The following is an 18,508-nucleotide window of genomic DNA, read 5'->3' on the forward strand; positions in this document are numbered from 1 at the left end:
TTGAAGCACAGCTGTACAGAAGATTCTTATTTGTTTCAATTATAATTCTTTGTTTTAAATATGTTTCTAAAGGTTTAGATTTTAATTACCACTATATGTTTCGTTTAAACTTGAACTTTATTGCATTTTTAGTCTAACTTCTTTCAATTCATTTATGAACCACCATGGATGCTATCACCAGGAGGAAGTCAGCATAGAAATAAAACAAATAAACAAATAAACAAATATTGTGCTGGACTAGAATCTGGTGCTGCAGTTCTGAAGACACCACAATTCCATTGCAAGTCATGATCAACCTATTTGGAATTTAGCTAGAGGCATAAGAAGGAGTTATTCAAGATTACTGTATTAGACCTTCTTATTGAAATGTACATGGTTTGAATTTTTAAAATGCTATCAATGAGAAAAATGCAGAAAGCCTTTCTGTTTCACAGAGCAAGACACTGCAAAAACTACTGGACATAAGCACGTCAAAGAGGCTAAGACAACTGAGCTATCAATCAGCATTAGGAAACAAGCAGCTCAGTTAATTATAGTCAAGACTCTAAGGAGAGCAGGATCAAGTTCATTATCTTTTTTTTAGCACTTCACATAGAGCCTTTCAAGCAGTGTTTACAAGATGTCAGGATGTCTGAACCTGCCTTGAAGGCTTTCTCTGCTGCATTTAGACAGAAACACAAAGAGAAGAAATTAAACTGGGAAATTGGGAGGACCACTTCTTCATAAGCTGGGTCAGAAGCAGGAAAGTGCTAGAGGGTAAGTTCCCTTCTTTCTATCCATGGATCAGTCCAGTGATATCAAGGGGAAACTGATAAAATGCTAAGCACATATGCATAGCATGAGAAAAAATGTAATGAGGCGCCAGTATGCTCACATCAGGCAAGCCATGCTTTTGTCTGCCTTTTCTATTGTTACCTGGAGGTACATATGCTCCTTTGCTCATAACCCTGAAATTACAGAAGCCTGAACTATCAGGTGGAAATTACAGTGTAGCAACAAGAAAGCACTGTTGAATTAAACAGACAAAAGTAGCAAACATACCTTTATCATTTATACTGGCTCATTCCAGAGACTGTCCTCCGGTCGCACATCCTTCCTGCACAATCCTATTGCGGCATATCAGTTATGAGCACATACAGTCTGTGGTATCTCATGACATTAGAGCCCACCTTGAAGATCCAAACACAGATAAGGAGTCTAAAACACAGCCATATCGCCAAACTGTTGTGCATTCCCAAGGCAACAAAGAAGTCTGTTTTGCAAATCAATGTGGAGCTCTACCCCATTTGAACTATTACATTAGCACTCAGATTCTAAGATGAATATTTATTATAGACAGCCTTGTAGCTCTTTCTCTTCCTAGAACTAAGTTGGAGTTCGCATTCTCTTCATAAATGGATCAGATGGATAGGAGGCCTCAGGCTGCAAAATGGGCACTAAAGTGGAGGCCATCCGCCGGGACCTCTCTTCTTTTTTGAACAGAGTGAGTCGAGGAGAGATGTCTTGCCCAGTAACTTTTGACTCCTTTCAGCCTGTTATGCCTGATTCTGTGTCCAAGGCGCTTGATCGCTGCCGTGCCACCACCTCCTCTCTTGACCCTTGCCCGGCCGGGCTAATCAAAGCAGCCAGGCCGATAACAACAGAATGGGCCACGGTAATAATCAATGGGTCTTTCCTTGAGGGCAGGTTTCCTTCTGCCCTCAAGGAGACACTCATTAGGCCCATTAGGAAGAAACCCAGTTTGCGGTGGATGAAATTGGCAACTATAGGCCCGTCGCCAATGTTTCTTTCTTAAGCAAGGTGGTCGAGAGGGTGGTGGCTGACCAGCTTCAAGCACACTTGGATGAAACAGATGCCTTGGATCCATTTCAGTTGGGCTTCAGGCCGCACCATGGTACAGAAACGGCATTGGTCGCCCTGTGCATGACTTATTGAGGGAGGCTGACAGGGGCAAAGTGTCCCTGCTGGTCCTCCTCAACATCTCAGTGGCCTTTGATACCATTGACCACGGTATCCTCCTGGGGAGGCTCTCTGAGCTGGGAATTGGTGGCCTGGCACTGGCCTGGCTCCGTTCCTTCCTGGAGGACCGCCCCCAGAGAGTATAGCTTGGGGAGAGTGTTTCGGCCCCGTGGAGTCTCAATTGTGGGGTTCCACAGGGGTCAATTATCTCCCCAATGCTGTTCAACATCTATATGAGGCCACTGGGTGGGGTCATCAGGGGGTGTGGAGCCTTGTGTCATCAGTATGCTGACACTCAGCTCTACATCTCCTTTTCACCAACCGCAGGAGATGCCGTTCTGTCCCTCCAGCGCTGCTTGGGGACTGTACTGCAATGGATGCAGGAGAACGGGCTGAAGCTGAACCCGGACAAGATGAAGGTACTGAGGGTGGGCGCCCCCACAGTTGGGGGCCTGGGAAACTCCCTCTCTTTTGGGAGTGTGTGTGACTCTTCCCACCAAGGATGGGGTCCGCAGCTTGGGGATCCATATGGACCCGGCGCTCACTATGGAAACTCAGGTGGCGTTGGTGGTCCATACCGCCTTTTTTCATCTTAGGCGGATAGTCCAGCTGCGGTTCTATCTCGATGTTGGGGTGCTCACTACCTTGGTGCATGCACTCGTAATCTCAAGATTAGACCACTGTAATACACTCTATGTGGGGCTGCCTTTGAGGCTGCTGCGGAAACTCCAGGTGGTGCAGAATGCAGCGGCCAGACTACTTAGTGGAGTGAAAAAATAACAACACATCTCACCCACTCTGGCCTCATTGCATTGGCTGCCCATCCGGTTCCGCATTGACTTCAAAGTGTTGATGCTTACGTACAAAGCCCTAAACAGTTTAGGGCCTTGTTACCTGGCGGAACGCCTACTCCCACCAAGATCTACCCGTGTCACTCATGCAGGCCAGGATGTGAGGCTGAGGAGCCTAATGCTGAGGGAGGCCCGGAAGGAAAAGACAAGAAATCGGGCCTTCTCGGCGGTGGCTCCTCGCCTCTGGAACAACCTACCTCCTGAGATTCGTGTGGCTCCCTCGCTGGGTATCTTTAAAAATCAACTAAAAACATGGATGTTTCAGCAGGCCTTCCCTCCAGTCAATTCCTGATGTCCCCCTTTTCTCCTCCCCCCCCACTGTTTGCCCCCATCTTGTTGAAATGTGTTCTATTATGTAAAAACTGTTTTATATATATACTTATTGTGTATTTTTATGCTGTAAGCCGCCTAGAGTGGTCTTAACCGACCAGATAGGCGGGATATAAATAAATAAATAAATATAAACAAACAAACAAACAAACAAACAACTGTCCAGGTATGAGGAAGATGACAACACCCTGAGTTTGCAGATGGGCTACCAGTGGGACCATACACTTGGTAACGACCATATACCTGGGTCCAATGGCAAGACCAACAGTAGCATCTTAAACTGGTATATCTGGTCTCCCAGAGCAAAGTGCAGATAGCATCTGTGAAGTGGTGTGATGGTGATGTGAAAATACACATCTTTTAGATCCATTGTTGAGAACCAGTTTCTACAACAAAGTAGAGGGGCGATGGTAGTCATTATTACTATTCGGAAGTTGCCTCGATGAAAGAATTAATGAATGGAGTTCCAAAATGGATCAGAGACCCCTGTCATGCTTGGACACAACAAAGTAATGGGAGAAAATCCTGTCATGTAACACCATCATGGGATGGGTTTGATTGCCTCTTTGGCAAGGAGGGGGGGAATCTCCTCTTGGAGAGGAACTAATGGAATGGTGAGGCAGAATAGTCCAAAAGGTAGTAGAATGGTACTTGATGGTACAGCCATTCCGAATGATAAGTACAATTGACTAGTGGTAGTGGGGCGCCAAGATGTTAAATGGTGCAAAAGGGGAAGGAGATGTAGAATAACAAAGCAGGCAAGTGACCAAAGGGAAGAGTGATCAAAATTGGGATTTAGATGAAGATGAAGGTTGTCTTCAACAAAAGCAAGATCTACTATACATGATCATGAGTCTTTCTGTAAATTGGTGATGTAGAGCTAGCAGTGCTCTGAAGGGCCCCTGCCCCTGCAATCACCTTTGATATGCTGTCAGCCAAGGGTCTTGCAGCATTGATGACCAGATGGTAGAGAAAGAGGGCCAGTTGTATTTGATTGTCCAGTTACTGGTGGAGGAAAAGTCTTAATTTCTCCCAAAGGAGTTTCTGACATGCAGCCATACTGGATTGGTAATTGCTGATCCTTATTGCTAGTATTGCTGAGGAATAGAACCTGTGTCTCTTTAAGTCAAGTTTTGAACTCTTTCTACTCACTAGCAAAGAGTGGGCTTTCTGATTTAATTTAGTCTGGTTTGTTCCACTATAAAGGCTAATGATGAAGATGATGGGTTGCTGGATGGCAACCATTTGGGGGGAGAGGCCTGATGTGCTGAAAAGCTTGATACATTTGTGATCATGGGTACAAGCCAGTCTTGAGAACTAGTACTATCAAATTGTCTGGGTCTATCTGAGATGGTATTGGGCCTCATATTGTATGTGCCCAAGGCACTGAAAACAGATCCTTCTTTGGTCTCAGATGAGGCCCGGGGGACAACTTTAATTAGGTCTGTAAGTGTAGGAATCACTCAGTGTAATGGATGTGGAGCCCAAACCAAACAACACTGCCAAGGGCACTGCAGATAATTTGCTAGATGCCTTGGACACCAAAATGGAGGCCATATGGAAGGGTCAAATTTGTGCTGCCTGCTCTGCAACCTTGAGTGATTGCTTTCAAATCATCTTAGATTCAACTTTCTTAAACGGAGTCCTTGCTCAGTGAAGCCCTTGCAAATTATACATGGCTAGGGAAGGTGTGGATCCCCTAAGCAAAAGAGGCACTTAGAGTGCTGATCAGCTGGGGCAATGCTCTCACCATTGCAACCAGGCAAGATCCTCAGTCATGGAAAAAGAACCAAATATGGTCAAAGAAAAGAACAGAAATGAACTGTGAGGAAATCAGCAGGGAGAAAATAACAAAGAACAGAAGCAGGTAATGGATACGATAAGGTAGGTAGAACAGGTCTAAAGACTTGTGCGTAGCTGGAAACTGGAACACTCTCTAAGGTGGAGATAAAGGAACTGAGGACTGATCATCAGGGTGCACCTTTATATGAGATGGTGATACTGGAGCAGAATCAAAACTAGATTTTAGTATAACCCTTAGCAGAGAAAACAAAGGCCTCAGAGAAACTAGGCCTAGGAACATTCACACATAGCTCAGGCAAAGAGAGGAACATTCACACATCGTATGGAATGTCATTGTCACACTTTCATTTGGCCCATCCTCCTCTTGATCTGGCAGATGGCCTGGTCCTGGATTGCAGGCAGGAGGATATCAGCCATGACAGGCCAAAACATTCACACCAGGGAGCTGAAGAGTGAAGACCATATATCAGGGCCCAGGAAGGCTACCCATAAACATACTAAAAGATAAGATTCTTTCCCTAGACATTCAGGTGCATCTTGTGTGCCCCTGTGCCAAGAACATAGGGGCACACAGTCTGCATATCAATAGATCAACGTAGTTGGCATCACTACCCAATGAGGGACTGGATCCAAAATTGGGGTACAAGTGAGCAATAGAACTGAAGTACTTTTATGACTCTTAGTATCATTATAAAACATATGTACACTGTATTTTTGGAATCTTCTCTGCTTTTAAGAGAAGTCCCAGCTGACCTTTTATTTACTGCTATTCAAATAAAATTGGGCCTTTGGTTCAGCTGTTGTGTCTATGCCTGATTCCTTGCCAGAGAATCTTAGAACCCAGGTTTGGCCAGTAACAATGGTATTGGGTATGGGTAGGGCTACCACCGAAAGCTTGGCTGGGGAATGCTCCAGAACATGGCAAAGGCTAACTCTGAGGCAATCTACAGAGACCACAAAGAAGAACCATGAAACTAAGGAAGAATAAATTTGCAAACTGCTAGCATTCAAACACTAATCTGAAAGATTGAGGGCTACATAAATTACTTGATGGTCAAAAAGTTGAAGAGATCGATACTACATTTAAAGCTGTACTGAGAGTTCAGGTTTACTCTCTTCTGAATATTGTCTCAAGGTAAACCAATTCATTTGATATGAAAGACATACAAACAAATTTCTTCATGCAACACTTGGTCAATTCATGGTTTGCTAGCACAAGAATTTGTGATGGCCTCTAACTTGTATGACTTTAAAACAAGATTAAAGAAATCCATGGAAAATAAGACAGGCCAAGTCTGAGGCAGTATGCCTCTGCATGGAAACTACTGGTGAAGAGCTGCAGTAGGAGAATTGCATAAAAGCCCTACTTGTACACCTATTAGAAGTATCTTATCTTTGTGGAACAAAGATATTCTAACAGATAGACTTATAAATCTGATTTGACAGGATTCTTCTGGTACAGGAGATTTTTCTCCAAGAAAAGGCAAATGCACCACTAAATTGCAACTTCATGCAACTGCAGTCCAAATGCAATTGTCACTTACTTTAGCACTTTTTGCTTTCTAAAGCACAGAAACGTGTCTGTCACATTTCTCAAGTACTCTAGAAAGGCTGCCCAAGTTCAGTTTTCCTCTCCTTATACATCTAGACGACTATACCCATTGTACCCACTGACTATGATATTTGGCATTTGACAGTTCTAGCCTGAACTGCTTTTCCACAGCTGCTATTCTTGACAGCAGAAGAGTCTCCACTGGTGCAAACAGTAGACACAGGGAAAGGAGACAAAATTCCAGTCAAGATCCTGACAGGACAAAGTGTAATTCCCTCTCCTCTTTCAACACATTCCCAATCTAGTCCTACCACCTAGCTACCTGCTAGCTTTATGTTGAGAAAAGCAATGCTAACTACGTATGTAATAAAATGTCAAGTGTAGCCCTCAGTAGAATTTGATCCATAAATGTTAACAGGAAGATTGATCTGTTAGTCTTTAAAAAGACTGTTTCTTTCACTGACTTAGACAGTAACTTATGTCACACCCCTCTCCAGGTTTAATTGCTAAAACAAGAGCTATTTTGCAAGAGAAGAATTCCATGCATAGCTGGATTTGCAGGATTATTATTTTCTCACTTACGTATAGGCTATGAAAGTTATACATAACTTTATACATGAAAACATCAATTCTATATAAATGAAAAGAATCATACAGAATTCAAATACTGTAGGTATGTTGCTACTTCCATGCTGCAATTTTACTCCTGTATTCTCATATCCTATGATTTCCTCTAATGAGTCTCTATGTAATCCTTGGTGTAGAAGCTGTTTTCCAATAACAATCTTGAAGCACTTGTTGAGGAAACTTTTTTTACATAGTTCAACAAAAAAAAGCCGAAACAACTACAATGACAGATGAATATACAACATTTCAGCAATTGTGTTCTCCAGAAAGTTTTGGCTCAATCACACAGCGACAACATATGACTAAAATCATCCCTGGGGATTTCACAGCCAAAACCTTCCATTGCTGTCTCTATCTGTCAAATAACATTAAAAGGTAATAAATGCCCCTGCATGGCCATCTTTCTTTAGAAAGTTATCTTGGATAGCAACATCCACAGAAAAAAATATAAAGATTTTAAAGAATCAGAGATTCCAAACAGATATTTATGACAGCCAATATCATTATACGTGCCTGTTGTAATATAATTCCAGAAGAATATGGTAAATAGTAAGTAATGCATTTTTTATTCTCTAGCAGTTGATATTCCAAAATTAGTAGCGTTACCATTATGGTTTTAGACGAGATGGAAAAACATTTTGAGGCAGAGAATTAGTTGGCAAAATCAAAGCATTTAAAGCATATATTCTGTTAGTTTCTATTTAGAAAAGATTTTAAAGATTTGTTTTAGAAATAAGCTTGATTACATCAAAAGAAATTAGAAGGTGCATTACACCTTCGGAGCAGAAGCATGCTGAGAGAAGCCCTCCTCAAAAATGAAACAGACAGCACAATACAGTGTACTTAAAGGTAATCAAGGCAAATGTTAACTTCAGCTCATACTTACAGAACATGGAGATATATTTAATACCTTATCACCACCCAAAATGAGCAATCAGTCTTTTATTCGTAATCACAGGCTTACCATTTGATTCTAAGGCTGTTTTTCTCTTTCACTCAGAGTGAAAGAGCACAAAAAACTTTGTTTCAGACTTCATCAAATCATAAGTTTCAGCCTGCACAGTAGGAGTTATTCAGGAAAAAAAAGAGAGACAGACCAACAAGTAGAATGTCTTACCTATTGCAGTCCACGTGAAGCAGGAGGTGGGAGGCACTAAGTGACAGTGCGATCTTGTGCCACTGTCCATCTGCTAGCCGATACGGAAACACTTCTGTTCTTGACTTTCCATTAAATCTGTAGTGGTATCTTATTTCATCTCTCAAGCCGCTGCTTTCCAGTTCAAAGTAACTGCATTTAAAACAAAGATAAGTAATTCCAAAGTGAACATTAGACAACTACAGTATGCCTTCAGTGAAAACAGCTACAGTTCAAATGTTTGAAAGAAGGTTAACCAAACATCCAGAATAATGCTTCCAAAGAAAGTCTTTATCCATGGGTGGGAGAATTCTTTGATGCAAAAGGCTGAGTTTGATTTCTGAGAACTTATATACAAGAGCTGGGAAATCAGCCAATGAAGGGGCCAGAATATGACCCGAAGAAGGCTGGATTCAGCTTTGGGACCTAAGGTTCCTGTCTCCCTAATGTGCCCAGATTTAGTTTTATAATTATGGCCAGGAGTTAATTATTCACTATTCAAAGCCCTTCTCTCCACAGTTAAAGAAATCCCATGTAGGGCAGGAACATGTGGAAGCCCTGAGCTATATGTCTTGGCTGGACCCTTTTTCACCTAGCATGTTTTTATGGTGAAAAAGGTAAGCAAATATATTCTGAGCTGCACAAAGTGACTACTTCTGGATTCCATGTGCATTTGACACAATCTCCCAGAGCGATGAGATTCTCTGGGGACCAAGTAGTGGCCAGATCCATTTCCACATGTTGCAGAATGATAAATGAGAAAGAAAAGTTTATTGAGAGCTTGCCAGCCAGCCAGCCACCTTGGGGTTGATAATGAGCCTGGCAAGCAACTGCATGGGATTCTCTTCAGAAGCACCATGGCATTCTGTCTCTTCCAGATCGTTAACTAAAGTCAAACTGAAGAAGTAAGACTGGTCTGCAATTCTTTCAGAAAGAAGATTTTTACTCATAACACTTAACATCTTTATGATTCCGGCCTGTTTAATTCATTACAAAAGGTAAGTAAATAGATCACGAAGAAAAGCAACACATGCAGAGCTCAGCTATATATATCTGTCACATTCCCTTCCCCCTCAGAAACATTGACCATGTGAAATGGAAACCTTTGACAGAAGGTGCTCATGCAATAAATAACTGAGTAGGAATTTGTGCACAAATGCATGTCTAGTAAGGAAAACAGAAAGGATAAAAAATGAGTTTGTTATCGTCTAACACGCTGCATTCACATTTAATCTGAACAGCCATTAAAGGTGCCAAAGCAGCAAAACAAAGCACTACACATTATAGGAACTATTTCTGCCATTAGCGCACCCTTGTGAAGAAGGTGAGAATGACCCTGAATATATAAGAACAATCCTACACACAGCCAGTGCTATCAAGGGAGCAGAAATGCTTTCATCAGTAACACGAAGACATACAAAGAGTACAGCTCTTCTTGATCATCCAATGGGCAAAAGAAAACTGGGCTCCCAAGAAAGGAAAAAGATTTTGCTAAAAGTAGTTATAAATGTACACCTAAAAATGATTTTACGATTGCATTTTATTTTGCTTTTGCTGTCACTCAGCAAGAAGCTCTGTCAGTCTCACAAAACCAGAAGCGGCTCCGAGCATTTCATCGTCAAAGAAAGCAGTGAGACAAGTACTGCCAATGAAGCTCTATTTAGAAACTTAAATGTTTCATAATTGCCTTCCCTTGTCAAGGCACAAAAAGAAATCACTCAATGCATTCTTTCCCCCTGTTCTTTAGATAAACTATACAGAAAATACATTTTTTAAAGATTCTGAAGTAAGGGAGGTTCACAGAGAAAAACATTCCTTCTTTTCATAACCTGAAATCCACATGTTGTTTCTCACACCTGAAAAACTGTCTCTCGAAAAATCTGCCTGTGAACCAGCACCAGTTCACAAAGTCAGGCTTTCCTTGCATGCCTCTGCTACAAGAGATAAAAAAATACAGCATTTAGGTCCTGGGGAACCATGGACACTAGAGAGAGTGTAAAGAAAGGTAATACTTTTCAGGAGATGATGGCAGCCTTCCACAATCCAGGTGTGGGGTTCTGCATCCTCTGCATCCCAATGAGGAAATTGCCAACCCCTTATCTTTACTATTGCTATTCCTAGGAAATAGAATTCTTCAACTAAATAAGGTGTTTCAATGAACTTATGAGTGCCCCCCCCCCCAAAAGTCCTTGATTGATGTTGGGCATTCCAGAATCTGGGAGCAGCCACAGAAAAAGCCCTTTATTGCGACATCACCAGACATGCTTATGAAATGGTGGAACCAAGTGAAAACACTTCCCTGATTATCTTAAAACTAGCAGGGGCTCATACAAGGAGATACAAACTTTCAGACAACCTGAATTTGAGTCAGAAATGGCTTTAAAGACATGAAGATATCCTCAACAAAATGAACACTCTTAGGCTTCTTCCTATTTCAGGGGACTTCACGGCACCACTGAGTTATCAGTGGGAAATTTGAAGCTATAATCTAATGTCTCAGGGTCAATATAATAATAAACGTGTATCATCAAGTCAATTCAAACTTATGATGACGCTTTCAGGCTTTTCTGGGAAGAGAATATCCAGAAGGGGTTTACCATTCCCTTCTTGTGGGAGCATCTTGAGACTGTGCAGCTTGCCCAACACCACACAGTCTGGCTGTACTTGTAGGAGGCACAGTGGTGAGAAGAACTCCCAACCTCTGGCTCCACAACTAAATACCTAAACCACTGAGCTATCCAGCCAGCTTTCTGGGTCAACCTAGATGTTAAAGGCAATGACTATGCCCAAAAATTCACTTGTTTCACTTCCTCTAATGGGATCTCCTCAGAAATAATATGTTTTAGCAATCAGATTAGCAAATTCAGCTCACGAGGTACAAACCAAACCTTACTGGAATGCCAGATAGACAGGCGAGGAAAACCATGGTCTATGAGAACAGACATATCTTACCACTTGAAAGAGTGGTTGGTGTCAGTGCATCCTTCGACCAAACAGATGTTTGGCAGTTTCTAGTTCTGCCTCCTCCAGTGGGCACCCCCTCAGAGGTAGGGTCCTGCCTCTGGGTTGGTGCTTGTGAGAGGAGGTGGGGCTGGGAACTGCTGAACATCTGTGTGGTTGAAGGATGAACTGGCACAAACTGCTGGGTTTGGTCATTCATGTCCATCTCTTAACAGAATTCCATCCCTTGCAGTTACATTTCTCCCTTGAATTGCATGGGTCTGGATAGCACAGTTTTGGTTATATACAGATTTGTTTTCAATAATTAAATCAATATTCATTAGATAAATATTCAGTAAATACTATGCTGCTACTCATCTCCAGGAAGTGGCCTGAGAAAAGTGGGTCTCAGACTTGCTTAGGCCCCTCTTGGTGGTGGTGTGGCAGCCCCAATCCAAAGCAGGTGGCCCAGCCACCTCTCCTTGCATGGCAGATCTACATAGCAGCCAAGGAGGGTGCTAGGACATGCTGACGCAGATTGGAGGGAGACGTGTGTGGCTGTTTGTGCGTGTGACCAGCCTCCAGTGCTGTAGAGCTGGCAGTGGCTGGGTTCCCTCGCACAAATTCTATGGGCTCAGTTTCAGGGTTTAAACAGTTAGGAGCTTTATTCATAGTTGCAATGCAGCTTTACAGAATTCCTGCAGCCTTTTAAGATGTGGCTCAAGGGGATTTCCCCAAATCTTGGTCTCCCTCTTTCTCCGTGGGGTCCTCAGGTATCTTCACTGAGTGTCCCCACAGTTCAGGTCCACCAGAATAAGGCTTTGAGGATTTATATTGTCCTTGATGAAAGCTCTGGCTGACTAGCCCATCCTTTCCCCCTCTTCCTTGCCTGTCCAAATTGACGAAAGGAGGAGGATACATAAGGAGCTGCAAGTCTTAGGGTGCTCTAGAGAATAAAGAAGAATTACAAGATCCCCCATAAAAGTGGTGACCTGTGGATAGTCTTGGTAAGACACAAGATAGTCATCTCCTGGACACATGGTTCTTTGTGTACTTTTTATTTCCTAGATACGGTAGGCATTCTGTATTGGAGGGATCCAAAATAAGAACATGAGAACATAAGAAGATCCTGGCTGGATCAGGCCAAGGGTCCATCTAGTCCAGCCTCATGAATCTCACAGTGGCCCCATCAGATGCTTTTGGGAGCACATGAACAACTAGATACCTGTCTCCTGATACCAATCCCTGCATCTGGCATTTTGAAATACCTTCCTTTTAAGCCTCGAGATTATACATCCCCATCATGGCTTGTAACCTGCAATGGACTTTTCCTCCATAAATTTATCCAATTCCCTTTTAAAGTCAACTAGGCCAGATGCCATCACCACTTCCTGTAGATAGGAGTTCCACAGACTAACAACACACTGGATAAAGAAATATTTTCTTTTGTCTGTTCTCGCTCTCCCAACACTCAATTTGAGTGGATGTCCCCTGGTTCTGGTATTGTGTGAGAGGGAAAAGAGCTTCCCTTTATCCACATTATCCATCCCCTGCATAATTTTATACGTCTCAATCATGTCCCCCCTTGGGCGCCTTTTGTCTAGACTAAAGAGCCCCAAAGGCTGTAGCCTTTCCTCATAAGGGAGATGCCCCAGCCCAGTCATCATTTTAGTCACTCTCTTCTGCACCTTTTCCAGTTCCACTATGTCTTTTTTGTGGTGCAGTGACCAGAACTGTATGTAATACTCCAGGTGCGACCTTACCATTGTTTTCTACAATGGCATTATTATGTTGGCTGTTTTATTTTCAATCCCCTTTTTAATGATACCTAGCATGGAATTGGCTTTCTTAACTGCCACCGCACACTGGGTTGACCCTTTCATCAAGATGGCCACCAGCACACCAAGATCTCTTTCCTGATCCACCAAGGACAGCTCAGAACCAATCAGCTGGTGAATAAAGTTTTGATGTGTGTGTTTTTTTTTTTTTTGCCCCAATGTGCATTACTTTACATTTTCTTATACTGAAACGTAATTTCCCATTTAGCCGCCCATTCTCCCAGTTTGGAGAGATCCTTCTGGTACTGTGGCTGTTTTAAGGGACATGTTGTGTATTTTAGTTAAGAGATCAGCAAATTCATTCCTCAGTTCCTTAATAACCTTTGGGTGGATGCCATCTGGGCCCAGTGACTTATTGATCTTCAATTTATCAATAAAACATCCTCTCTTTTAACCTGTATCTGGTTTAATTCATTAGTCAAGAGGGGCCGTTGGGGCAGCGGAATCTGTCCAAGGTCTTCTGTCGTGAAGACAGATGTGAAGTACTCATTTAATTTATCTGCAATCTCCAAGTCCCCCTTTACCTCCCCTTTACCTCCTTCACCATCCAGAGGGCCAGCTGCTTCTCTGGCAAGTTTCCTGCTTCTAACATAGTTAAATAAGCTTTTATTATTCCCCTTTATATTGCTGGCCATATGTTCCTCAAAGTCTTTCTTTGCCTTCCATATCATCTTCTTACATTTCTTTTGCAGAAAGAAATGTGTCCCTTTTTATTTTCCTCTTTTGGGAACTATTTCCATTTACACAAGGACCCCTCCTTGCCCTTTAAAGCCTCTCTAACTCTGCTTGTTAACCATTCCAGAACCCTCTAGAACTTAGTTGGGCCCTTCTTTCTTTGAGGTACACACTTCCACTGGGCCTCTACTACCATTGTTTTAAACAGGTTCCATGCACTCTGGAGAGATTGGATTCTTTTTACCTTCCCTTTCAACTTCTTTCTAACTAGTTTCCTCATCTGAGGGAAGGAAGTCCACCCTTCAGAAATCAAGGATTTCTGTGTCAGATTTGTGTCAGATTTGCTTGAGACTCTCCCAACCCCCACAACATGCATGGCAAAAGAGATTGCCACATGGTCACTATTCCCTAATGGCTCAGTGACATTCACATTCCTAACCAGGTCCTGAGCACCACACAATATTAGATGCAGAGTCACCTGTCCTCTGGTGGGCTCCATGACAAATTGCTCCAAGGCATGTCATGTACCATGTCAAGAAAGCCGGTCTCTCTTTCTTGACCAGAGCACACATTGGCCCAGTCGATGTGAGGATAATTGGAAGTCCCCCGTGATTACAATCCTGTCCTTCTTGGACACCTCCCTCATTTGTCTCCTCGTTTCAAGGTCCCCCTCAAGCTTTTGATCTGGAGGATGACAGCACACCCCACTATCACATCACTCCTTGGGCCTGGTAGTTTAACCCACAGAGATTCTATGGTGGAGTCAGACCCACCATCTATCTCCATTCTGCTGGATTCTACCCCCTTCTTTGACATAGATGGCCACCCCACCTCCAACACGCGCCTCCCTATCCTTCCTATAGAGTTTATAGCCTGGGATTGCAGTATCCCCCTGGTTCTCCCCATTCCACCAGGTTTCCATTATGGCTACTATATCAATGTTATCCCTAGCCACCAAATGTTCCAGCTCTCCCATCTTTGCTCAGCTGCTTCGGGGATTTGAATAAAAGCACCTGCATGTCGGGTCCCCCAAGAAGGGCTGCTTGTTTGATTCTTTTTTTTCCATAGCTTCTCATTCTCATGGACCAACTATCACATCCCATTACGTTGCCAGTCCTAATTCCTACACTGTCATCACCACAGGAATGAGGAGTCCCAAACCAGACACCGCTCAGCTTCTGTTGGCTTTTGCCTGGGATTCAGTTTAAAAGCTGCCCTGACACCTTTTTAATGTTATGCATCAGCAATCTGGTTCCATGCTCATTCAAGTGAAGTCCATCCCTCTTGTAAAGACCCAGTTTGTCCCAAAATGTTCCCCAGTGCCTAATGAACCTAATCCCCTCCCCCTGACACCACCATCTTATCCATGTGTTAAGACCCCTGAGCTCCGCCTGCCTAGCTGGCCCTGCACATGGAACAGGTAACACTTCTGAGAATGCTATCTTTGAGGTGCTGGCTTTGAGCTTCCTCCCTAACAACCTAAATTTGGCCTCCAAGACCTCACAGCTACATTTATCCACGTTGTTGGTGCCGACATGCACCACCACTGCTGCCTCGTCCCCAACACTCTCTACTAATCTATCTAGATGAGACATGATGTCTGCAACCTTTGTGCCAGGCAGGCAAGTCACCATGTGGTCCTCACAACCATCACAGATGCCACACTCTATGTTCCTGACAACCAAATTGCCCACTACAGAAGGCCCGTTTCCCTCTCCCCTTGAGGAGTATCCTCAATGCAACTGGATATGGGCCTGTCACCTGTAGAAGGGGTCCCCTCTAGAGGATGGTTTCCCTCTTGTTCAGATTGGCGTCCTCCAGCCTGGAGACTTCCATTCCCAGCAGCTGAAGAGTTGCTTGTCTGTGGGTGGGACGATGCCTGAAGGTCTCTGGAAGTCTCACCATGGTCCCTCTCTCCCTGTCTCTGTTTCTCCTGGTCTTCAATCAAGATCTCAAGGGAGCAAACCTGTTCCCTGAGTTCTTGGAGCTCCTTGCAATGGGTACACACCCATGACTTTTGCCCAAAAGGCATATAGTCATACATATGACACTCGGTGCAAAACACAGGATAGACCCCCAGCCCACTGCTGTCTGTCTGTCTGTCTATTTGTTTAGAGTTTGCCAAAACTTTTCTCAAGGGAAGTGACAGGCAGTATCTGGGGCCCTGCCTTCCTCACCCTGCTGCTGAATTCGCCCAGCTGCTACATTCACTGTGTCTTCTTACCCTGCACTTTGTTGCACTGCGGCACTTCTTTGCAGAGGTGCCTCCTGCAAATATATCCTTTTGCCAAATGGCAGTGTCTTCAACTGACAGAATGGCAGCTTTACAATTCCATCTACAGTGCTGAATGAGGAAAGCAAAACTAAATACAAATATGTTCTTTGACTCTTGAAGAGCGTGCGCAACCTCCCACACAAACAGAAACGTGAAAACTACTAAAGAATGTCCCTCTTATAGTACTGATGATTCATGTACAAACACCTTGTGCATGTTCTTCTTTGGATTCAACACAGTAAATACAACAGATGGAATCAAACTGAAAATTGTGCTGGCATAATTTCACTGGCATAAATTGCAGCTGCAAATTGCTGCAAATGAACTGTCATAGACAGCAACTGCTGCTGTGGGCCAAGTCACACAATGGGTGTGCAGAAGCAAATGCCTATGCTAACTTCTCAACTTGCAGCAATTCACAATCAGGATTTACAGTAATGGTGTTGGGCATGGCTAATCAGATTTTGGGTCACTTCATGTACTGTACAGTTTTTACAATATCCAATTTTAAGACAGTGGATGTGTTTCCCATGGAAAAGCATCATTCATACAAAAACGTAACCTTAATCAGTTTGAAAGACGATCATGGTATACTTTGAAAAGATCTATAGTCACAGGCTTTCTTGTGTTTAAACACTTTAAATGATTCTTTTAATTAATTGACATTTTTAATTTAAAATTTTGAAATTTAAAAACAGCAGAGTAGAAGTATAACATCTACTGTGACAGTGTGGTATAGTGGATAGTGTGTCACACTACAACTCAGGAAACCACAGTCCATATCCTGCTCAGCCATGGAAATTCATTGTAGAGAGGCAACAGTAAATGATTTCTTGAACATCTCTTATCTCAAAAAAAAAAAAGACCCACCTATTAAGGTTGTCAAGCTTGCCATATGCTTGAAACAACTTGATAACACATACCAACAACTTCCATTGCAGCTCTAGTTTTACATGCAATGCTGAGAGTCAAGGAGATAACCTCATATAGTCACAATCAGAAATTGCCTGCAGTTCACATTTGTATGGGGGGTGTAATTAAGGGTATGCATGTATAAGATTTGCATGCATCTGTAAAATGTGCTTTGGATTAGAATTTATTAGGAAAATGAAGAGAAGTATGGGGATTTGTCTATTTCCTTATCAAACTGAACTAAAGCAAGGAAGCCTGAAGTGTTGCTCAAATCAAACCGGGATTCTCCAATGCACTGAATTCTGCTTCAGAGCAAGATTCAGAGTAGCAACTTTCATTCTAGAAGATCCAGGGGTGACTGATTCAGCAACAGTGACCAGCTAACACAGGATGGTTTCAGGGATGAGCAAGAGCTGTGGAAGGAACACATTGCAAATCCCCTGAAAGGAAGGAAAGAAGCAAGCAAGCAAGTGAGCAAGCAAGGAAACAAGCAAGGAAGGAGTGGGGGTTTGTACACTGGACATTGAGCCATAGTTGATTACGCTGAGTTTCATCCACCACCCCAAACCCAGGTCAGAGCCCTTTATTTCCCTATTTTCAATGTTTTCCTTTTTGTTCAAATACAAATATGTTAAAAGATTCTGATGCAAATCAAATCAGTCAGGCTACAACTCAACTCTGAATGAATCAGTTGTTATTAGTAATACAATTATTTCAGACCGAATAGAAGTGGACGACATTCACACACGCTTACTAGGATTATATATTACTTTTTAGACAATTTTCTCTACTTACAATTTTTTCTCTCTTGTATTCCCACCAATTTATCTGTTATTTTGCACCAAAGATCTTTTCTCATATTAGTTTGATATTATTTTTATTCATCAAACAAGTGGTAGTCTGTTTATGTATGCCTGGATGTACTTTTCACTTGTTTCTGAGGAAATGGTTTGTAATTCATGAAAGCTCACACCGAAATAAACTTGCTAATTTTTACAGTGTCATTATGTGTTCTGGATTCTTGTTTGTTCCTGCTATACATTTTTACCCACAAATAACTTTTTCATGACTCACTTCTCAACCTTAAGATCTATAACGGTCACAACTGAGAAGTATTAGCCCCTTGACAGACCACCATCAGATACATAGTACTCGAATTACACTTCATATTCTCCTGCTCCCCGTACTCATGTAAATGTTTGTCTACTGAATGCTCTGCATCTGTACAACTGGGCTTCAGTAATGAAAGCTTATACCAAATAAAATTTATCAGTCGTTATTTGCTATAAGACTCTTGAATTTTCATGCCTAGGATTGGGCTACTGTGTTCTTTTGAGTTCTCTATAACTATTCTACAGTCTCAGAGTCTCACTTTTTCCATAATTACCTGTTACTGCCATGTCACAGGAAATGGAAGCTACTCCAGTTCTTCCCTTTGCATTGCCCTGTGTTCCCCCCCTCCATGATCACCTGCTCTGATACCAAAAGATAGCTATCACATAAAGACCTTTCTAAACTATCCATTACTGTAATCCTGAAGACAGCCCAAGACATCTTACTGTCCCTATGCCTCCTTCCACGTCAAAATATTTCTCTGCCTTGCAATATGGT

General features: G+C 42.6%; 1 protein-coding gene across 4 annotated transcripts in view; it reads right to left on the reverse strand.

Moving 5' to 3' along the window:
• NELL1 (neural EGFL like 1) overlaps window positions 1–18,508 on the reverse strand; it is a 670,736-nt gene that overhangs the window by 532,044 nt on the left and 120,184 nt on the right. For all 4 annotated transcript variants that reach the window (XM_072985884.2, XM_072985883.2, XM_072985886.2 and 1 more), the window contains exon 4: window positions 8,240–8,410. In XM_072985884.2, the coding sequence (XP_072841985.1) occupies window positions 8,240–8,410 (171 nt within the window). The remainder of the gene's footprint in view (window positions 1–8,239; window positions 8,411–18,508) is intronic.

This window comes from Pogona vitticeps, chromosome 1, assembly GCF_051106095.1.
Source record: "Pogona vitticeps strain Pit_001003342236 chromosome 1, PviZW2.1, whole genome shotgun sequence".
NCBI lineage: Eukaryota > Metazoa > Chordata > Lepidosauria > Squamata > Agamidae > Pogona > Pogona vitticeps.